Raw genomic sequence first — 24,157 nt, forward strand, 5'->3', positions numbered from 1 at the left:
AGGTCCAGTAACCAGTTGCTGCTATCTAGTCAGCGTCTCTAGTATCTTTCCTTGCATCTTTTATTAAAAGAATGCAGCATGGAGAACTTTCTTACAGCTATTGTTGAGCTTATGTTGATGGGTCACAGGCAGTGCTTGTTTCTCTGCTGAACCCGCACATGATACCTAATCCCTCCAAGCACACTAGATATGTAACATTGAACTGTTTGTCAGCACAGTGATCCAGTGTCTCAGCAGTCTGATGGCAGATTAGCTCAGGGGATTCTGGAAAAACATTTAAGTTATATCATAGGAAGGCAAAGTGCAACAATGTGCACCAGCACTGTCGGTTTACAAAATAAGTAAACGATTTGCCATCCAGTCGCTGGTCTTAAGTATATTGAAAATGATAAAGACCATAAAACTATAGGAAACTGAAAAAAAATTGTCATTTGCCTGCTGTCTTGAATGAAGTAATGACTGCTGAACAGAGTTTCACTACCTGACTTTGGTAGCAAGCAGGGAAATGAATACCATTCCCAAGACTGTCCTAAAGTAGAGAGGTAGTGTTTTTTTTTTTTTTTTTTTTTTAAATGCGTAGAGCCAAGATTGTAAACAATCGTCTATAGAGAAAGTGAGAGTCGCCCAATATTTTCATGTCCTTGAGATACTGTTCTCTAATTACTCCCAGTATATATTTGATTCCTCCTACAGAAAGCCAATATCCTGGAAAAGACTGATGATGATACCCTATCCCAGAGACCAATAGCTGTCTCAAGGAAAAGGCCTATAAAGGCTTAAGTAGCCCTGGCAAATCTGAGATAGAAGAGAAAAACGAACAAAGATTCCATGTGGGGACTGAAGTCAACAGTTTGAGACATAGACATGTATCATGCAATGATAGAGACAATAGCATTAATTGTTCCCAGACCACAAGTGGAACCAATGATACATTCAAGCCCTATCTACCATCAGAGGTATATTATGTACAATGGGAATTTATTCCAGGTCCTCTCTCCCCAATATGAAGGCCTCTATTTATCCCAGAACTGGGTGGGTATTACAAGAAAAATAGCAAGATTTTGTAATCACTTGTGTCTTATCAATGGCACACAAGTAGCATAACTGCACTCTAATTCACCTTTTTGGTCCAATTTCCACAATTTATACAGTTAATTATGCACCCCCCAACAATGTGAATGAAATATTGGCACAGACCTTCCCTTATCATGCTTGCCTGCACAGCACTAGCAACAACAGAAGACCGAGGCTTATAGACAGCTAGGAGAATGGGCAGTGTCTAGCCTCAACATACAATTTGTCAATTTGGTATTCTTTCCATTCACAAATGCTGTTGCCCACACAGAATGCGGCAGTAACTCTAGGAATGTATTTGAGGTCTTTTGTATTTGTATTTTGCTTCAGTAATTATCTCCATCCATTTCAGGCTTCAGATGACATTTAATTATTATTTGCAGCATTGTTGTAGCCATGTTGGTCCCAGACTATTAGAGACACAAGGTGAGTGAGGTAATAGTTTTTAATTGGACCAACTTCTGCTGTAGCAAGAGAAAAGCTTTCAAACGACACAGAGCTCTGAGTAGTTCAAAAGCTTGTTTCTTTCACCATCCAATAAAATATATTACCTCAGCTGCCTGGTCTATTTAGTCACAACTAAATTCGGTATGGTTTCATCAGGCCAGAACCCCAAGATTCATAACATAAACATAACCTCCTGGTGCATAGTTAGAATAGTATTTTCACCTGACCCTTCCTAGACAATCTGGGATTATTTTTTTGTGTGTTCTTGCATAATGAACCTTGTCAGGCCAGTCAATGTTTACATCCATGAGTGGCTTCTGTGATCTACCACAGCTTACGTCATCATAGGGAGTTTGACTTCTAGTTGTAGAACTGGGGCCGAGTTATACTGGAGGAAAGGTCCAACATCATTTGGGAAGCCCCTGTCTCATTCCTACTCCTCAATAATTATTAAAGAAACATTGGTACTCTTGATCACATGGGTCAGTAGGACTTGCTTTATTGCAATGCACCTTTCTACTACATCTTCCACCGTTGTCTTCGCCACACCAAAGAGCTTTGCCAAGTAGCGGTAGGCTGGCTTCTTGAGCAAGCTCCGTGGTGCTCTAGCAGCTCCCTTGTCCACCATGACAGCAGCTCTTGTTTAATGCTGAACACTAAGAATCAAAAGCAAGTTTGTTCAATCACAGGTGTTTCAATTGGTCACTGCTAGTCCAGACAGCTACAATGTTGTCCCACCAATGAGCATAGCTTGGCCTGGGCCATAGTCCGCTCTTCACACTGTTTAAATTCAGTAATACAGGCAAAATCTCTTTTATTTGCCTCTGCCTGCTTTTCTGGTACTAGCTCCAAGTGCTCTGTGCTGTTACCATTTCTACCCAATTACGTTCCCAGGCTGTTAAGCAGCAAGTTACAGAAGTGGGAGGATGCAGCAACTGTACTGATAAGCAGGTTTCCACAATGGAAATTAGCCGCTGTAATCCCCGTTTCAGGATTATGGGATCTGCATTTAAAAAATCCTATAAACCTAGGTGGAAGGGAGTAATCCTAAAAAATTACTCAAGGAGCTATTGCAGGGGCACTTAGGGTTAGCTGCCTTGAATGCATTCATTAAAAAAAAACCACCACCACCAGGCAGAGTACAGTTTTGTGGATGCAAAAACCTTCATGAAAAAAAAACCTACAAGAAAAAATATTTTGAGACCAGTTAAGATTACCGTGGTTCTAACTGATTACAGAATCATGGTTGCAGCTATGTGCAAAGTGGCCCCAGGTGACTTATAGAGCAGAGATCGAAAGAGCCTGGAGCACTGGGCCTGATGTAAGATTTGAGGCCTGTGAACCAAAGTCAGGCCATGTATTAAAACAGATGTTTACAAGTTCACTGTCCAGTACATGAACATGGCAAAGTTGTTGCTAGTGTACTAGGCACCAGATATCTATGTAAATATATTGAATCTAGTACAGATACACCCCAATCTAGTACAAGATAAGATGGTTTGACAAAATAATGAATAGGGATGTTTTGTTCCAATTATCAGGAACAAGGGGAGCGAACAAGCAGATGTCATGAAATGTGTAAGTTGTGTATTTTAGTTGTCTGTTTTAGCCTATAAAAGTCAGGGTACTTTGCCTTGTTTGTTCGGTGAAGGGATAGCAGAAATTCCTGTTGCTGACTGAGCTATTCCTTGTCACAGGGAACTCGTGTGTTTGCGTACTGTAACCAAGGAGCCAGGGTACTGGGACTGTCTTTTGATGGCAATAAAACTGGCCAAGTGCCTTTGTCACTGAACTGTGCCTGTTGTCTTACTTTATGAGTAACCTCGCAGTCTGCTGAACGCGTGGACTGCCTTATCTGCTCCAAGGACAGAAGCAGTGGGAACCTGAACAGCATTACTCAGGCAATGACACTCCAGCCTTCAGCACATAACACTGGGTAATACTATCAATGTCTGCTGAACTAACTATCTGCACAGAGCTGGACAGCACACTGACAGGACACAAACGGAAGCCAGCTGACAACTCTTCACTCTAGTTCAGAGAGAGGGAGAGTTACTATCAGAGTTAGAATTCCAGAACTGAGCTCCCGGATAGTATACCTAATTTCTGCTATGACTAGCACTGTTGCAGAGGTCTTTTGACTTAGCCAACAAAATTTGACTATTTAACTTGAGATTTCTATTCTGTGTTTGAATGATGAGAAACCATTTAGGTCTAGTCAGATTAATTGCATTTGTCAAATAGCGAAGTGACTTGCGCCCCATTTAGTTGTGCTTATAGAATAAAGGGAAAGCAAAAGATTCATTTAATTTACTACTACACCACCAGTGGCTTTGTTTGGGATTTTTATTTGGTTGGGAGACAGCTAATCCCTGATAAAATTAACTGTCATTATAAAAAAGATTAAGCTCAATGCTTGTAAATAATTTCTAAAGACTGAACCAACAAAAAAGGGGGGGAGGGGAGTGTAGCAGAAGTAATTACAGTTATCCCTTCTAAATAAAAAAAAATAGGTCAAATGCAGTAGGTCAAATGAGCTATACCAAGGGAAGAGTCCAGTCCTTGGTTGTTAGCTGATCTTGTAAGTAAACATGTATTTTATCTAGAAAATCCTTCCTGTAAAATAAAAGCTCTTTATATTAATCTACTTTATGATGCTAACAAATTGATAATAATTTATAGTGGAAGAAAAGGGTGACCAAAATTTGACGGTATTTTTATTATTCAGTGAACTGAGGTGTCTGTTCTGAAGATTGTTCTGTAGCAGTTTCAACCTCACCCAAAAGGTTGAAAAGGAAGAGAAAAATCCAATTTGTGATTGCTCTCCCTGAAGGATCCCCAGTTATTGATAGCATGAGATATAGCATTGCTGACAGCACAGCTATAGCAGAGACCATGGGCTTCTCTACTATAAAACCCACTTCGCAGCAGTTTCAAACTGCATCGGGCTGAAACTTGAAAAATTGTCAGTTCAAATGCAAGAATGGTTTAAATCATTTAAGTCCTTTGCAGTTAAGGAAGGGCAAATCAAAATAACTGGACATTTCTAGTGTGGGGGTTTTGGGGAAGTACTTTAAGGAATACATTTTTATGAAATAGGATCACATATTGATCTCACTTACAACTACATTAAACCAGTGTAAATAAAGTTACATCTTGCACATGTGTCACAGACACAAGGGTGCAGATTTTTAAAGGTATTTAGGCTCCTGGGAATTAGACATCTAAATACATTTAAAAATCTAGATCTAAATGTTTAAATAATGATTTGTCAGAATGCTAACAAAAAAGTATCAAACAGACTCCAAATGTTTTTATTTGCCTTTTATCATTGACTTCTACAGTTACGCTCTAAATTCTCACTGCTGTGAGTGAGATCAGAATCTGGTCTTCAGCCCTTAGAACAATTTACAACCTTTAAAATCTTACCATCCTTTATGAAGTTAGATATTAACTTGGATACCCTCGGTGTTGAAATAGTCTAGCCTATAACTCTGTCATCAAAAGCCATAAATAACCGGGATTCTAAAGGATTTAGTTCTATTGAGACAGAACAATAAACCCTTCCAACATTAAGGGTGTGCAGTTTAGCTTTCCATAGAAAAAAGAGACTTGGGGAAGAAAACTGTAAAATTGATTCAGATGAAAATCAGATTTTGGTGTAAAAACTTGGGATGAGGTTTGAGAGTGACCTTATCATTATGAACTACTACATAAAGGGGGTTCTGACATCAAAGGCTGATCTCCCTTATACTTCAGGATGAAGTTATAGCTACCATGATGGAGGTCTTCAATAGGAGCTATAGGGAACAAGTTGCTAGGCGTTCAAGAGAGGATCCCATTACGCATGTTAACAATATACTGAGGTCCTGAGGAGGGGCACCGAGATTGAGGAAAAATTAGGTGCCAGACCCTTAAGAAATGTTGCAAATGCTGGGTGAGGAAAAATGATACGGCCCTGATTCGGATGGTGTGATTCAAGATTGCAGCTAAATGTACCCTCTGGGAGCTATTGGAGAGGCCTGATCATGTACTAGCCCTGAAACAGTCCAAAATAACAGAAATTGGGGCATCTATGGATAGCAGGCGATACTGAAAAAACCTCTTTCGCCTTACTTTATAATTCAGTCTAGTAAAGTGTTTTCTGCTATGAATCAGAATGTTTTGAACTTGAGCTGCACAGCTCCTGTCAAGAGCAATTATCCAGAAAACAACCAAACCGTCAGATGTAATGTTGTTGGATCCAGGTGCAGGATCTCACTGAAGTTTTGAGATTACATTAGGTAGAGCTGATAGAGTGATTGCAGGTTTTGAATACAGAAGCAGAACAGAGTACAAAAATTGTCTGACCTACACTGGTGCTATTAAGATAATGACGTCTGCCTCCTGTCTGTTTTTCTCAGGACCTTCAGTGTTAATGGAATGGCATATATTAGTCATGGAGTCCAATGAATGAGAAAAACAACTGACAGGGAGCCTGGACTCAAACCCTCTCTGGAACAAAATATTTAACATTTCTTGTTTTGATCAATGGCATATATACTGATCCTGGGGAATCCCCATCAGCAGAAAATCTTATGCAAGACTGATCCTTGAGTGAACACATTTATGCTAGAATTCTATGCTGCACAGGGAAACATGAGTGTGAGAAGCTACTCCTATCTCCTTCTGTACAAACTACAATCTCAGCCTGTCTCTCTGATGACATCTTGTGAATGTCTACCCATGAATTCAAGCTCAACATGGTTAAAACGGAGCTCTTAACCTTCCTTCTCTCCAATTCTTCCCACTACCTGCTTTCTCAATCACAATGGACACCACCATTCTATCTATCCCTCAAGTCCGTAAGATGGGTGTCATCTTTGATACAGATCTCCTCTCTAAAGCCTCACACCTAGGCTATGTCTAAAGCCTTTCAGATTCTTTCTGCATAACATCTCTAAGATACAGCCTTTCCTATTCATTCACACCGCTAAAACTCTCATCCAGGCTCTTATCTCATGTCTCAATTACTGCAACATCCTTTTCTCTGGCCTAAATAAATGCAATCTTTCCACACTCATATCCATGCAAAATGCTGCTGCAAAGATAGTTTTCCTAGCTCTTCACTTTGAACATCACCCTTCTTTTTGCATCGCTTCACTGGCTCCCTCTTCTTTATTGTATCAACATAAGCTGCATATATTCACTTTCAAGCCCCTTCAAGACCTATTCTCAGCCTCCCTTATTTCTTATTCAGTAAGGAAAGGTTTACTTACGCCTCTAATCGGCCCATGATGTCAGCCTCCACCGCTCACTTGCAAAATTTTAAAATAAGCACTTTTGTGCTTTCTCCCACACTAGCCCTCATGCTTGGGAGAAGCACCCCATAAACATCAACAAAACAAACTCATTATCCTTCAAAATCTCCTTTGCTGTGATGCCTATAAAAAACTTGACAACAATTAGGCTGCCGGTGTGCTGAGATCACTGCCTATTATTCTGATCAATATTGTTTCATTGATTCCTTGTACTCTCCCATCAGTATGTCTGTATCCATCTGTTGTCTCTTGTCTCATAGTTAGATTCTAAGAGCTTTGTTTCAGGGACCAGCTTTTGTTCTGTGTTTGTACAGCACCTAGCACAACAGGGTTCTAGGTCTATCACTGGGGCTCCATGGCACTATAATAAATAATGAAAAATTTGTAAGTCAAGATGCCATGTGTGGTGCACAGTCAGTGCTGGGGCATCAGTGGAACCCAATTCTGGCTGGTGACTGGCCTTCAATTGTGAAGCATGATACAAGACGAAACTATGACGACTATGGAGGGAATGTGCTTAATCGCCTCTTTGGAGTGATGCTCCTGCTCCTACTCCTCTCACACATAGTTGGAGACTGGATCAAGGAGACCTTCTTTGCCCTTCAAGCCTCAGCTGCTGACAACTGGGGTTAGTTTAGTGGAGGCAGCAGTTCTAACACGTGGGGTAGAGTACATCTCACTGGGGCACTGCTGAAGTGTGGCAGTTTAGAGGAATAGTCCTTATGAAGCTCTCTAACAGTCATTTTAACTGTGCAGATCTCGCCTTCTGTGTTCACTTTAAAAAATGAGCAGCCAATAGAACAGCAGTCTGGAATCCACCCTTCTCCCCGATGAAAAGACACTCAGAGTGCCTGTTAAAAAAGAGGAAAGATTTAAAGCCTACGGATTTTGCTTTTATAAACATCTTGGTGTTGATGTTAAAATTGTATTTTTGTATAACTGGTTGGGAATTTTCCAACAGAACCATTTTCTCATCAGAAAATGTTGATTTGATTAACCTGAAATATTTCATGGGAACATATTGATCTAATCAATTTTTTTGATTAAAAATAATCTAAGTGCTTCATTTCAACAAGTTTGAACTGGTTGTTGACTACCATTTTGACTTTTACGTTACATAATATCTATTGCATTACGTTATATTGCAGTGTACTATAGAAGTCAAAATGACATCTAAATACATTTAAAAATCTAGATCTCAGAATCTACCCCACACCGTTCCCAGAAGTGGACGTGCCCCTGTGGCCCTGGGTTGGGGGGGAAGGGGCATGTGGCTCTGCGTGCTGCTCCTGCTAAGTAAGCACAAAACCTCTAATTCTAGAAATAGGATTATAGAGAAGCAGACGCACACTCCCTGAATTCTGTCTCACAGCCATGGGAGGTCAGAAGGAACTGCCTGCTCTGCACTTTATGTCCTTGGGTAAGGGGCACAAGGATGTGCAGTGCATAGGTGCAGGTCCAATGGACACTGCTGACCTGAAGAATCAAATTTCACACACATGGGGTGCATGTGCACTAGAAATGGGATCCATGTGGACAAGTAATTCAAAGAAGAATTAAGGTTGTGGGTGCTCAATGCTGCCCTATGCTACCCGTTAGTGAAATGAATCAAATAAGAGGTAACCCTTATGTCTGGAATCTTCATTTCCAATTGCAAAGCTCTTTGTTGGTAAAATAAGCCACTTTGCATGAACAAAAACTATCTTGAGTACATTTTTCTGTTCTTTTTCCATGGTTACGAGGTGTATTATTGACAACTGCAGTTCACAAGCCACCTCAAATGTTTAACTTGAATTCTTGCTTTAGCTCCCTTTTCCTAAGGAGGACACTCCTAATTCCAATAGAATAAGCGTTATCTGATCCTTTGCAGCATCACAAAACTGGATTTAGGTCAAAGGAAGCAAATAAATTCAATAGAAATATGGTGGAGTTACAAGAAACACAGATCACTGCGCAGTTTTATACCATCAGCCACACAATGCTTTATTCCAAGCCTCCTCACACTTTCAGTTACAAAACATGTGGCAAAAAACAACAGTTAACACACAAGATCCGCCATATTTCTACTTACCTCTATTTTTGTACTGGCTTTTTCATATTAAGGGATGTAGAACATTTCTCTCATTTATTTTCTTGCATTATTGATATACCTGATGACAGCAATTTACATGTGTCTGCATTTACAGTGAAGTACTCTTCGTTTCTTTTTACAAACCCTCATTTTATTCTCCCTACGCTCCCACTGTTAGTGCAACAATCCAGCATATTGCCACTTGCTGAGGTATATGTAGTTACAAACTAATTTCCATCTTCAACCCAAACTGTTACTTTTTTATATATATATATATATATATATATATATATATATATATATATATATATATATATATATATATATATATATATATATATATATACACACATACACACTGAAAGCAGTATATTTAACACAAGTTTCTCAAAAATATTTCCATTCTGGAATAAATTAGTGACAGGCTGTGAAAACCAACAGTCTCATCTTTTACCCCTACACAATTCTTGCTGTACTCTCCCTTCCCCGCCCTCCCCCTTTAAAATATATTCTGTGCAAAATTAAGTTCTGTGTAGGTCTGTACCATATTTTGGGAAAAAAACTTTATAAAATATACTTAATTCCTAAAAACAATCCCAACATCAGATAACAGAGGAAGAAACAGATCAGATGCAGCCAAATTTATCACATGAGAAACTAAGAATAACATGTTCTTAAAGCTCCAGTAATACATTCCTTCAAAAACCAGAATGCACTTTGGTCATTATTAAACATTAGTACATAAGCAAATAAAATACAAAATGCTTGTTTGTGTTGCTTCGTATATAAATTTTTTTTATACCACACAAGTTTAAGATACATTACCTCAACTATTTAATGATAGAGGATTAGTAATATGTCATGTCTGATGGATTTTTTTTAGTGTGTATATATGTATGTATCACATAGTAGAAAATGTAATAGGCTCTTTTCCAATCCGAAGCAGATGATCTTTTTGAATTCTAATCATAAATATATTCCCCTAAAAATAAAATGTTTAATGATACTCAAACATGATATTGGCCCGCCTAATACAGTTTTGTAAGTGGGATGTTGTTATATGTTTAAGCACAAATTAACTAATATCTCTGAAGGGATGAATTTCTAGTTTTTCCATATTCAAAAACTATCTGATACGGCTAAGGAAATAATGAGTCACAATTGAGCTAACCTAAAATGTAAACCCCAAAACAAATCTGCCTTCAAAATCATGCTCTTTAAGTAGCATCAGGGTTTAGAGTGGAGACTTGGCAACCTAAATAAAAACATTGAGGAGAAGCTAAGTGATGCTAACATTAGCAGCATTTAAAAAAAAAAATGCCTTAACTACAACAACACTGCATACTAGTTTTAGTTGATAGATTTTGCAAGCTACATTTTTAGAATTGCAGGAGATGTAGGCATGGAAACAAATAAGACTTACATTATATAGAAACATTTCTTTTTTTAACAACTGTTCTTAAAGTTAAGTGTGGTATAAACAGCATATACTATAGTGTACTATGGGAGAGTATCGTCCTATTCTTGAGCATATATAATTTACCATCTTCCATTAACAACTTTTTCACTCATAGGTGAAGTCCAAATACTCAGATTGCAAAAATAATATATTGCTCCACAGTCCACCATAATATATTACCTTTACTGTATATAAAGGTCCTAATTAAAAGTAACAATAAAAAGTGCACATACTGAACATGCACAGTTGAATCTGTGCAAATAGTCCAGTGTTTCAAATAAATACAATAGTTAATTTTATCAAAATATCTTACAGCATATTAACCATTTACAATTATTGCTCTAATAAAAGTGTTATTAAAGAGTACTTGTTGACCTGTTATGTAATACCTTATTAATATCCAAGGGTGATTAAACTGCAGCTTAATCAGTTTAGATCCTGGACTCACTCAAAAAAAAGTAAAAAACCAGCTTGCTTCTAGCGTTAACATAAAACATTTCCACTATCTGTCATACTGTATTGTCAGTACTTTAAGTTATTTGTAAATATGTATCATTTCTACTGTAACAATCAATCTACAAATATTCTGTTTTTACCCATAAATTATGAAGTATAAAAGCTTAGCATTTGTATTTCGCTTTCACAAAAGATACAGTAATTTAGTGTGACCAATTACCAGGATCTCAAGTAACTGGATATCAGTTTTCTAACCCTTTCAATAACTAAGCATACCAATACTTGAAAATAAAATACAAAATGTCAGCTAAAACATAAAAAACAGTGAGATGATAAAATAAATATAAAGATTGCACAAGACAATCAGATGTAAACACTTCAGTTTTCCAAACTACATCCTTGAAGAGGCCATAGCTTCCAAAGCACATTTCAGTGACTGCTCTGAGGCAGTTTAGTCAATCAATGCATTTTGCCAGAATACTGTGCTACATCTTCTCTTTGTGTATTGTCATGATTTGATCTTCCAGAGCTGAAAAAGTGAAAGCAGCAATGAACATTTTAAGTTTTGCATGAATTTTCAGTTAAATATTAAAGTTACAGTACAACCCTGTGTTTACATTTTAAAACATACCGCTGTGTCTAAAGTGTACAGAATCACTGTTACATTCCTTTACTTGTGAAAGAACACAGATATTTTTGTAATCTATTTAGAAAAATGAATGGCTAGGCATCAGGACTAGATACCTGATACTACTGCAAGCTTTTGTAACTGATATTCCCCTATCTCCTGAGTCTGGAAATTATGACAGCTCATGCAGTTCAGATTTCAGTGTTAAAATGATCAGTTCATTCTCTCATCATGGGGTGACATGATGCATAGTATGACAAGGTGATCCTACATCATGCTGTGACATCATGCATATTGTGGGGGGGAAGAGGTGATATGTGCATTTTCTGTAGCACTCCGAGAACTGCAAACAAGCTAGCAGTAAAAAATAATGGTCAAGAGGCAGAGATAATTTCCTAAATTAGACGTAGGTCTTGTAAGATTAGTTAACTAAATTAACTGAGCCTGTACAGAGGTGTATCTGCTAAATGAAGGCCCAAGGTTGGAAGAAATAAATGTGAAAAGCTTTCTGGTGGTTGATGTGTTCTAAGAATAGAATGAAGATCCTCTGTTTATGTACATTAAATTTGATGAAATTATTTTCAAACAATATTCTTAACTTTACTATGTATTTTTACTGAGGTCACTATGCACATACAATTGTGACATTTTGTGTGTTCTGGATCAATACATGATACTGGAAGTGATCACCTTTAGATTAAATCCAAGCAAGTCACTGATAACACCAGAGACAGCAGACAGGATGACAACTTGGGTGATGTTATAAAGCAGTGGGTTCATTGTAAGCCCATATAATCTGAAGGGGCTGTCCAATTCCTACCAATGGAAATATATTTACATAATTAAAACACACAAATTATACAAAAGCAATTTTAATATCAAGATAATATCAAATATGGAACTAATACTTCAATGATCACATTAAGCACATTAACAAGATTTGTGATATGTAACTTTGAATGCCTTTGAGGCTGTAAAGGGGTCACAGTATTGACAAATAAGACAAAATATTTTAAGGGAAAAAAACTGCTTACAACTCCAATTACTGCACCAGGACAGCCAGACAGCTGATTTAACTGCCCATTTTGTTGTTGGCACAGTGTATGTGCTTGAGAAGCATCTTGAAGTTCCAACTCTGGATCCAACAAATACTGGGAAAACTAGACTTCCAAAAGAAAGAGGGTGCTGTGCAGTGAAAAGGGCAAGAATTTAAGGGCTGAGCAGAATAATAGGGAAAGTTAAAGAGCTCAGTCACTTCAGACTGGCTGCTGTACTGTAAAATAATGTAAAAGAGGGTTTTAACAAAAACTCATGCTCTGATGCCTCCTCACTTCTGCTGCAAAAACAAAAAGAAACCTACAACTTTTCATGACAAGAGCTGAAATATACTGATGTTAAGCAATAATACATTACACATTAGCTCTTAGCAGAAGAGCTATCCATTGTGCCAAAGGGTTAATAGGACAGTTTTTTTTTTTTTTTTTTTTGTAGTATAGGACAGAAATTAGTACTACAAAGACATTAATTCAGTTTGTTATCCAAAGGGCATGTCTCCAGGTGAAAACACTTATTTTCTTAGTATGAAAAGAAACCAAATTTAAGAAATCACTTAAAAAAATCAAGAAAACACAAATAATTGCATGGCAAATATTCATAATGCTGCAGCGATTACCTTGTTCACTACTGAACAATGGTTTTATATGAAATGGTGTTATCTGACACTTTGCATAGTGCCAAAGTTATTAAAATATTTTAAAACATTACTTTATTATTATCGACTCAACTTTCTGTAACAAACAGTTGTTCACATATATCCAAAATACCCGTTGGTAATTATAAAATCAAGTTTTACAAATGGCATCCCATGTTGTTAATTCTTATGGCTCATTTGTTATTTATTACTTGTATTACAGTAGTTCCTAGAGGCACAACTAAGACTGTGGCCCCATTCTAGTAGGTGCTATACATACACATTGGAAGGGTGTAAAGAATAAGAGCCATGATGGGTTAAAATCTCAATAGAGAGGCAAAGGTGGGAGAAAGGAAAAATTACTGTTCCCCACTATGCAATTCACACAAAGGCATAAGTAGCCAAAAATGTCATCAACTTTCATGTAAAAAGCAACAGAGGGTCCTGTGGCACCTTTAAGACTAACAGAAGTATTGGGAGCATAAGCTTTCGTGGGTAAGAACCTCACTTCTTCAGATGCAAGTAATGGAAATTTCCAGAGGCAGGTATAAATCAATATGGAGATAATGAGGTTAGTTCAATCAGGGAGGGTGAGGTGCTCATATATACATCTCTGAATGACACCTTCCTTGCATTAAATGACTGTCTGTCACGGAGAGGGTAATGGAAAGAAGAATTCTGGGAATTTCAATCTGTGACCGAGTTCCCAATGAAGTGATCAGACAGCGGAGTGGAGTGCAGGACGTCATTGTTGAGAGCAGGCATAGTAAAATGCGATAGGCCGGGCATATAGCGAGGCTCACCGACAATCGATGGACTGCAGCTGTTGCCGAGTGGTATCCACAGGAACTGAAACAACCACTTGGCTGAACTCCAAAGAGATGGAACGATTTTATCATGAAAAGACATGGCTGCACATGGAGGAGGCGGCCAGGATACGAGAAGAATGAAAGACGTGTTGTGATCGGAGCAATCTATATGAGGGCTGAAGGACCAATCGATCAAGGATACTTCCCTTCCTTAGGGCAGCAACCACAGTTACCAGCTGGAAAAAATCTCTCGGGGGCTAATAACAAAATAAAAGGAACAGCCACATACTAGGAGTTCCTGTTCATAACAAAAGTATTCTAACCAGGAGTTAACCAGGTGAATGTGTACATACAGATATGCCTCTGAGGGCCACTGAACACAAAGTCCTGAGAGTTGTTCTTTTGGATGAGGAACACTAGGATTTCCATCATGAATATGGATTTCTGGACAAGGAGATATGGGCAGATGAGATCCAAATTGTGACAAAAATCCCATCCTTCTCGGATAACAAGAAATATGCTGTAAACACCTGTGTTCTAGTCTGCCATTAGGATATGAACAATTACCCCAGTGCACAACAGGATGCAATCTGTGTCCTTGTTTTTGCCAGATGCACAGACCAAGTCAAAATTATATGGTAGGATGTGATGTTGATGAAAACCTGGCCTAATTATCTACAAGACACATTTGCCACTGGTCAAACCCAGCTAATATTCTAAAACACCTCTCTCTCTCTAGGCAGTCAAGGTTGGCCCAGTATCAATGGGGTAGCCATGTTAGTCTGGATCTGTAAAAAGCGACAAAAGAGTCCTGTGGCACCTTATAGACTAACAAACATATTGGAGCATAAGCTTTCGTGGGTGAATATCCACTTCGTCAGATGCATGTGGTGGAAATTTCCAGAGACAGGTAAGTTACCTGCAGGTTACGCTTTTTAAGGTTGGCCCAGGCTAGCATAGCCTTATTGTAACCTGATGGCATTCTTCTGGCTTTTTCACTGGAGATACTGAACTAGTCCTTAGCTCTAGTGGTGTGAAAGGCATATCTGTAACCTCTTTCCAAGCTATAGTTAGGAGAGTGAAAGCAAGAGGGTTTGGGGTTTTTTCCTTCTCCAGAGTGAGTAATCTTAAAAACTTTCTTCGGGCTTGAAAGATTTTATTTTGGTATGACAGAGATTACTTATCTTAAAATAGGAAATATAGGTAGAATCAGTTCTCTCTCTCAAACAGGTAGAAACTTCTTAATCACACTCACTGTAGTATGTTTAGTTCAGTGGTGTTCTTCACTGTAGTGACCAATACCTCTCAAAACAGTTTCTTGACACTGAATAGTGTATGGATCTAGATTTGGTATCTGCCAGATCCAATACTGCCAGGCTGTGCTGTACAGTTACAGCTGTAGAGGTTCAAATAATTGGTGAGTTGTCAAAACCAGTCTGATACATCAGCGCTTCTAAGTTCTCATCAGAAAAGAAAAAAATTGCATAATCCTTCCTCCAGAAGCAAGTTGGAAGAGTTACTCCAGTAGCTGTCTCCATATTCGCAGAGAATAAGTCCATTAGAATAATGAGTAAGGTGCATTAGAATACAAGGGCTTCTATAGAAGGTTCTGGTGAATGACTTCCTAAGCCACAATCAATCAATCTGGCATGTGAACACTTCCATCCATTCAATCATAATCCGTTGATCAGTTGACAAAAGGAAGTATAATATTTCCAAAACACTCCCCATGATGATCTAGTCTATACCTATACTATGAGTTCACCTGTAAAAATGTGAGTAATTTTATGCACAGACATAGTTTCATTTACTTAAGTATCATTTACAACTACGTAATTTAAAATTTAGACTGGATGAAATACTCTGCAACCGGCGCAGAAATGAACATGACTAGAAAACCCCCTTTTTTAAAAAAAAACAACAACCCACTTCTCTCACTTCTATGACAGGATTCTTAAATATGTACAAATAAGTTGATTTTAATTTTAAACAGTAAATAACCAACAACTGTTGCAGCATTTAGGAGGATTAGCTTTACAGAAGAGTATTAATGTTACAGTAATTGACTACTTAGCACCTTATATAGAACAGAGATCAAAAACAAAGCAAGCTTATAGACTCCTCCTCCTTTGGTCCAGTGCCTATCCCAAAGGCTCCCCTCACTATACTCTTCATGTACTGTTCATTACAAAGTGAAACTTAACAATGACTTTAATAAATTTCTATTTGCAATCCACAGTGATGACAGAACACAACAGACTGAAGCATATGAGAGAAAGTGTCCTAGTGACACACAGACTATTAGGGAAAGTGGGTTTAAAGGGGAAGGGTATATAGTGCATACTACAGAAATGCTAGGATAAGCAAGATGTTCTCTTTCTTGATCATGACTAATATTGTTGTACTCCATTTTCATTCTTACCTTCAGGAGTTTAGTAGCAAGTTTTAAAACATTGTTTACTAGTGTCAGTTCCTCCTTCTTATTAGGCTTCTTCTCCATTTTCAAATATAGATTTATCTATTCAAATAAAATACTGATTTAACACCTCAACTGAGTTAGCAAGAATACATTCAAAAACAATTGTTAACGGGATAAGTGATTAGTCAGTAATAATATGATAAATACATAACTCTATTGTGGAAATCCAGAGGTTTTTTTTTTATTTTTCTTTTTTAAGAACAAATGTTTGTATGATTAATACTATAATAAAAACACATTTTATGATGTACCAAAATAATTGTGACTCTCTCATTAAGACAATAACTGAATCTGTAATTTGACACATCCACAAATCTGATTGGAAAGAAAGAGCAATAAAAGTTGCTTAAAGGACACAAGATGCTCTGTTCTCCCTGGAGTCTTAATACTCTGACAAAATTCTCCAGGTGATAATCAAATATGCCAATGAATGAAACTCTTTATTGAAGCAGAAAAACTGAACGCTGACAATTTCAATGATCTTGGAAGACATTGTTGATGACAACATTGCCCTGAAAGTGTAGCTAAAAATTATAATTTAACTCCCTGTTCCAGGCCTTCCAGAAACTTTGGAACATAAGCAGCTTCTGTTTGTCTTTAACACCCAAAATGTGGCAAAGATCACTTGATAATTAATAAAAACAAATGAAAAGAAATGTTTTTAACTTGGTAACTTTTTATATTAAAAAAAAAAAAATCAGCTTCACTGTAGAATAAAATGAGCAATTTAAAGATAGACTCCAGACAGACAAACTCACAGATACCACGTAGCAGAGGAAAAAATAAAGAAACAAAATAATCTAAACTGACATTAACATAAGCTGAGGCTCAAACATGAGGAATGATCCAATAATGGCTACTAGCATCCATACAGGAAAAAATGCATTCCTACTCAATGCTACTGATTTTACTTCTGAAAAGAAGGAATTACCATTTTTCCACAATATGAAAATAAAACAAAAAAAGAGGAGAGAACTTTTCAGGTACAATCGTGTTAAACTTCCAATGTACAGTCAGGCCACTTAAAATGTGCATTCTGGTTTTAGACTTAAGACTGATTAAGTATAGGGAATATCGCTTGAAAGTGGGAATAGTGTGGAAACCAAAACCTGGGGCGGCAAAAAAGCCAGAGCCAGCCCTGTGTCCAGTCAGTTCAGTATCAGCACGTTTGTTTTCAGCACATATGAATTGGTTTAGTCAAAGCTACATAATACACAAAATGCTCGTACGTTGGTTAATTGTGTAAGATGGTTACCTTACTGGTGTTCTTTGAAATGTGCTCTCTAAATGTATTTTACTCTTGGTGCACGTGAGCCCTCAGTAATGAGATCAGAACATTTTGGCCAGCAGTGCCTGTTGGCCCAGGTCTGTGCCCTAGCTACCCTCACACTCCAGAAGGCATAAAAGGGCACAGCAGGGCCAATTGCATCTCAGTTCATTTGCTAACCAGAATCTACATGACTATAGAATCTCATAGTGAGGAAGGAGGGCATGGATTACAACTAGGTAATACATATCAAAGAACATCAGTTACTGTAAAGTAAGTAGCAGCTTTTCTTCCAGTGATTGTTTATATGTATTACACTCCTGATGATTCCCAAACAATGACCTCCTCCAGTGGGTCAACAGTCTTAACCAAATGCGGACTGAAAAACTGCCTTGCCAAAGCTAGCACCAGCTCAAGAATCCTCCCCAGTTGCATAGCACTTTATTAGTGTACGAATTAAACTCCAGGAGGCAGCTTTACAAGTTTTGGAGATGGGGACATTTTTAAAGAAAGCCACAAATGCTACCTGAGTTCTAGCAGAGTGAGCTTTTATCTAAGCAAGGCGATCAAACTTAGATATTTAATAACATAGTCTAATGCAGTCTGAAATCTATCGGGATAACCTCTAGGAAGAAATTGCTTTCCCTTTTACTCTTTCAATATAGGCTATAAATAATATAGAAGAGACTCTAAATGGTTTGGTTATATGTTAATAAAAATACAATGTTCTCAAAATTACAAAAGTGTGTAATTTTCCTTCAGAACTGCTAGCATCAGATTTGGGAAAGAAAACCAGTAAATGAATGGTCTGATTAATATGAAAGTCAGAAACCACTTTAAGAAGGAATCTCTGATTAGGCCTAAAAGAAACCTAATCTCTATGAAAAATAACGTATGATGACCAGGCCATTAAAACTTTAATTTTGCCAACCAGACAGACCAGACATACTGGCCACTAAAACCAATGTTTTCACTGAAAGATGATGTAATGAACTCAGCAGTCCTACTAATTCCACATTAAAGTCCCATGTTGGAGGGGGTTTCCCTAATCGGGTGAGAGGGAGGGTCGGACTAAATACACTAAGATCTTTAAAAATCTAAAAACCGTAAGGTATGAAAATATTTTTTTATTTTGAATTTGTGAATTAAGAAGATATAGCTGCTAGATTCTGTTAGTTCTATAAAAGTGAAAGTTCAGATGATTTAGTGAAAGCAGATAGTCCAAAATGAATGGAAGGTCTGTTAGAAATGGTGAAACATTGTTGTGCCCAAACAGTGAATCTTTCCATTTTTGTCATTATAAGTAGATCTTTTAGGGTCCTGTGACACTGCACCCCATATTCTTCATAGTGATATTATTATATGATTATAGCATAATTATGATTTATTTTATGCAAGACGGGTCATGTAAGGTGTCATTAGAAAAGCTATGATTTGCTGAATATGATTATCCTACTTGTATGCATGTATCATTTTTGTATCTGAAGTTATAAATATTGATTATGTATCTGTACTTCAAATGTAGCTACAATTGGGTAACGCCCACCAGACAAGGTGCTTTCAGTCTAGACAGTTGGTTGGGAAGGGCCTATTCAGGGTAATAGGCCATTAGGGAAAACAATAGGCCTTAGGAGATGCTTATCTCCCACCTGGTGAGCTTTCCTGAGAACACTCCAAACAGCCTGTAGTGGTAATAGCTGCTATGACTCTACAAGGATATGTGACCAGGCCACATGATTCTGGACTCCATCTTGGGATGTTAGTATTTTTCCACAAACTTGTCTGGGAACCAAGTTTTGAAACAGAGGGTTCCCGCCATATGCTAAAGCTATATAAGGCAGAGAGTGACATCATCTGTTGTTCTTCACTCCCCATACAAGAAGATTCCTGAAAGCACCTGAGGAACAAAGACTGAACTGGGGGAAGTTCTGGACCCAGGCTAAAGGGATTTCTAGCCTGTGTATGAAAGACCTAGGGATTCCAAGCTGCAAAGCAAGTATAGTTTGTGCCTTAAGAATCTGCAGCCTGCTTGTATCAGGGTGAGGGATTCTTAATTCAAATACTATCTTTCTAGTATATTAAGCTTAGATCACTTTTTTCTTTATGTACGAAGTCATCTGCTTTGATCTGTTTGCTATCACTTATAATCACTTAAAATCTATCTTTTGTAGTTAATTTATTTTATGTTTTAATCTAAACCAGTGAGTTTGGAGTGACGTGCTTGGGAATCTTAGCTCAGAGAGGCTGTTGCATATTCCTCTCCCCATTGAGGGGGGAGGCGAAATGGATAATAAATTCATACTGGTTGGGGTTTGGACCAGGGCAGGACAGTACTGTTCTGGGGTTCTAGGCTGGAAAGCTGGGCATTATTTTGGCTGTAGCCTCTCTAATGCTGGTTAACATGCAGTGGCTAGTCAGAGAGCCTGCATGTAACTGCAGCTGGCTGTGTCCCTACCTGTGTGTATGCTGGTGGAAGTGTAAGGCCGGGAGCATGTCTGCAGCTTGTCAGAGCAGCACAGGGTGAGAGGTAGCCCAGGCTGATGGGTCAGAGGGCACAGCAGTACCCCAGTTCTAGGCAGCACCCCAGGAGGAACCTGTCACAAGTCCTTTCTACTATTAAAATATTCGGTATATCCCTGGAGCAAGACTTCTTTACATCTGTTAAGCAATAAGCATCCCAAGCTTTAAGGTGCAGTGTCTTCCTGTCATCTTGAAACATCTAATTTGACAGTAAAGGCAATGTTATCGGAATCCAAACTGACAGTGTCAGCAGGTCTGGGATCAAAAATTGCCTGGGCCAGGCTGGTGCAGTTAATATCATTGTTGCTGTGGCATCCTTGGGCCTTCTCAGAGTATGCAAAATTAAGGGGGATAGGTGGGTAGGTGGACATCCAAAATCAAGATCATGATATTAGGAAGGCACCTGATAGGGTCAGAGTTGGATCTCTATCTCAAGCAAAAGATATTGCATTTTTGTTCACTTCTGTGGCTAACAAATCTATGATCTCTTGCATTCAGTTTTGGAAAATGTGCTGATTAATTGAGTTCTTTATGGACCACTCCTGGTCAGATCAAAAATGCCTGCCCAGCTGAAACACATGGGTATTTATTAGTTTTGTTAGATGGATACCAGTGACAGATATTAGATGGCTGGTGCATCACTCCCATAGCTGGGTTACTTCCTGACACAGAAGAGGCCCATTCCTGCCTGTTTAAATAAAACATTTCAGCGCTGTTGTCTGTCATCACTTGAATTGACTTGCCTTGGATTAGAGGCAAGAATGCTACATGTCAGACAAACTGCTCTGAGCTCCAAAATATTTATGTATCGAAGAGATTCAACTTTTGACCACAGACCTTGAGTCTGATGACTTAAATGTGCTTCCCAACCTAGACTGGAAGCATCCATCACCAGTGTTAACAAGGGGAGAAGAAGTGCAAGAGGGACACCCTTGTATACATCAATCAGATCTTTCCATCATGGAAGCGAAGAAAGTACAAACTGAGTACCCCTTCCAATATATCTCTATGAGTTTGTATTGGAGCTAACCCCTTCCAGTATATCTCTATGAGGTTGTATTAGAGTGTAAACTGATTTCAGCCAGTCCTGCATACAATGAAGGTTAAGTCTGGCATAAAGAGTGATGAATATGCATCACGCATTGTGACTCAGAACTCTTAGTCATGATCTTACTGTTGTGCAAGGGTTGCTCTGCAATTGGAAAATGATTCACATTGTGGTCTCAAATCTGGATTGATACCGAAGTGGAATCCAGAAGACCCCCCTTGAATTTTATTTTGTTGTGATGGAGTCAGATTTTCCTTGTTTACTGCAATCCCCAAACTGGCACACAGATGGAGAATGTACCGAATGTTAACTGAAACTTGCTGAGGAGGGGTATCTTGAAATCAGCCAATCATCAATGTAAGGATAAACTTGAAATGTTCTGCTTTCTGAGGGCTAGTCTACACTACACAGTTAAGTCGACATAAGCTACCTTATGTTGACCTAATTATGTCAGTGTCTACACTACAGCCTTCCTCCCACTGATGTAAGTGCCTTAATACACTGACATAAGTCCACCTCCATGAAAGGTATAAGGCTTAAGTCGGTGTAGTTAGGGTGACGCAGTGTTTATGTAGATACTGCATCCTTTACATCAGCTTTCTTGTCAATTTAATGGCAGGAGCTGTGAAATTGACATGTAAGTCCCCAGTACCTGGAGAGCTAGGTGGCTTTTGACCCTGCTCTCATCTGGAGCCCGCAGAGCTTAGGACTCCACTCCCTGCCGGGAGCCAGGCAGCCCTGTCAATTTCACAGCTGGGAAATTGACAAGGCTGGCCGACTCCCGGCAGGGTGCGGGCGGGAGGGTATGAAGCCGGGGCAGCTGGCGCCTGTTCCCCGGTAGTAAGAATTCCCCGGGTATCTTGCCCCAGCTCCTGGCAGGGAATGGGGTAGGGGAGAAGCACCGGGCTGCTTACCCCGGATCTGGGCAGGGATCAGGGGGACAAGCCCGGGCGGCTTCCCCCAGCTCCCAGTGGGGAACAGGGAGTGGAGGATGGAGGACAGCCTGTCGGGAGCCTGTGGGGCAGCAGGGTCCTGGCAGGAAGCTACCACTGGAGTTGAGAGACTGGGCTCTCAGCTCCCCACACTGCCACTCTGAGGTGAGTGGAAGCACTCCTGGTGAGGATCTGCACCAGTGACCCGAGGATAGTGTGGACATGCACCACTGCAGTAATTACTGCAGTGGCTGTAAGTTGACCTAATATAGGCTGACATAGGTTTGTTGTGTAGACATACCCTGAGAAATGCTGCCACTGCTGCCAGAAATTTTGTAAAGGCCCAGGGGCTGCTGACAAGCCGAACAGAAGAACTCTATTGGAAATGTTGTGTACCCAACTATGAAACAGAAATATTTCCTGTGTGCAAGATGGTTGGAAATATGCATTGTGGCAGTACAGAGCTGTAAACCAATTTTGTGGGTCTGGGGACAAGATTATTGAGGTTAAGGTCATGGTTCGGAATTTGAGTCAAATGTATTTATTGAATCTGCCTAGATCCAGAATGGGTCTCCAATCTCCTCTGTTAGGAAGCAGAAAAAAATGACCTTTCCCCTGAATTGAAGAGGAACCTCTACTATGGCTGTGAGGGACTTCACAGATTGAACTTCTTGTTGTAGAGTCCTCCAGAGGAGTCCCTGAAAAGGGACGGGGATGGTGGATGTGGTGTAGGAATAGACTGGCACTGAAGAGTATAACCAGTCTGGTTAATCTGGAGGAATCCATTAGGCTGCTGTAATATTGTTCCAGGCTTCAGAGTTATAAATGAGACTCGCCAAAAAGGGGTAGAAAAAAAAAAGATTCAAAATGATTGATTTGGAACAGCTCTCTACAGAACTGTTAAACGTGCTGACTCTTTGTTGGTGACAGATTTGAAGAGGTTGTCATAGATGAAGCAGATGGACCAGTGCAGCAAGCAGGTGCTTGGGACAGCCAACGGAAAGGGGCGGCACGTCCGACTCTTCAGCAGCGGGTCCCTCAGTCCCTCTCAGAGGGAAGGACCTGCCGCCGAATTGCCACCAAAGAATGAAGCGGCAGCGGCAGAGCTGCCGCTGAAGTGCCGCCGATCGCAGCTTTCTCCCCCCCCCGCCGCTTGGAGCGGCAAAAACGCTGGAGCCGGCCCTGCTCTTATGGAAGCATTGCTTCTTTCTTAGAGGTTCAGCAAGTCTAGAATATGCATAAAAAGTTGAGACAGTTGCTTTGATTGCATTTGGCTGTATTGTTTTTAGCTGAAGAGTGTATATGCCCAGTGATGGAAATGTTACTCAACCTGTGCAGTAACTGTAGTTCTTTGAGATGTGTCCCCCTATAGGTGCTCCACTTTCCGAACCCTCGATCGAAGATTTCTAGCTAGCGACATCTGTTTGGCCCATACATGCACCCAATGCCTCCTTGTGGCAGACACCAAGGCTACATAGGAGTGCGTGGATGAATCGCCCTCAGTTCCCTCTCATTCATCCTCTAGGGAACAACTGAAGCAGAGGGGAAGGAGGGCGAGTAGTGGAGCATCCATAGGGGGACACATCTAAAAGAACCATAGTTACATCAGAGGATAACATTTCTTACTTTTCTAGTAGTGTCCTATAGATGCTCCACTTCAGGTGACTTCTGAGCAGTATCCCTAGAAGGAGGGGAGAGCTTCGGAACAGGATCCAGAACTGAAGATAGTACTGCAGAGCCAAGTGACATCAGATCTGACAGCATGAAGTAGAGCATAATGCTTCAAAAATGTACAAACTGAAGACCAGGTAGCAGCTCTATATATCTCAAATACTGGGATATTTTCCAAAAAAATGCAGCAGATGTCGCCTACCATTTGGTTGAATGCACTCTCGGCCCCAGGGAGTTGCTGACCACCTGCAGACTCATAACAGTAGCAATACAACCCGATATCCACTTTGAAAGTCTTTGAGCAGA

General features: G+C 39.4%; 1 protein-coding gene across 6 annotated transcripts in view; it reads right to left on the reverse strand.

Moving 5' to 3' along the window:
• Positions 1-9,200: 9,200 nt before the first annotated feature.
• PHTF2 (putative homeodomain transcription factor 2) overlaps positions 9,201-24,157 on the reverse strand; it is a 150,872-nt gene continuing 135,915 nt past the window's right edge. For 5 of the 6 annotated variants that reach the window (XM_054017586.1, XM_054017592.1, XM_054017575.1 and 2 more), the window contains 3 exons: positions 16,357-16,452; positions 12,126-12,251; positions 9,201-11,336 (listed from right to left, as the gene is read on the reverse strand). In XM_054017586.1, the coding sequence (XP_053873561.1) occupies positions 11,316-11,336; positions 12,126-12,251; positions 16,357-16,452 (243 nt within the window). In that variant the 3' untranslated portion in view covers positions 9,201-11,315. The remainder of the gene's footprint in view (positions 11,337-12,125; positions 12,252-16,356; positions 16,453-24,157) is intronic. The other variant, XM_054017583.1, reaches the window with a different exon arrangement.

Source organism: Malaclemys terrapin, chromosome 1, assembly GCF_027887155.1.
Source record: "Malaclemys terrapin pileata isolate rMalTer1 chromosome 1, rMalTer1.hap1, whole genome shotgun sequence".
Taxonomy (NCBI): domain Eukaryota; kingdom Metazoa; phylum Chordata; order Testudines; family Emydidae; genus Malaclemys; species Malaclemys terrapin.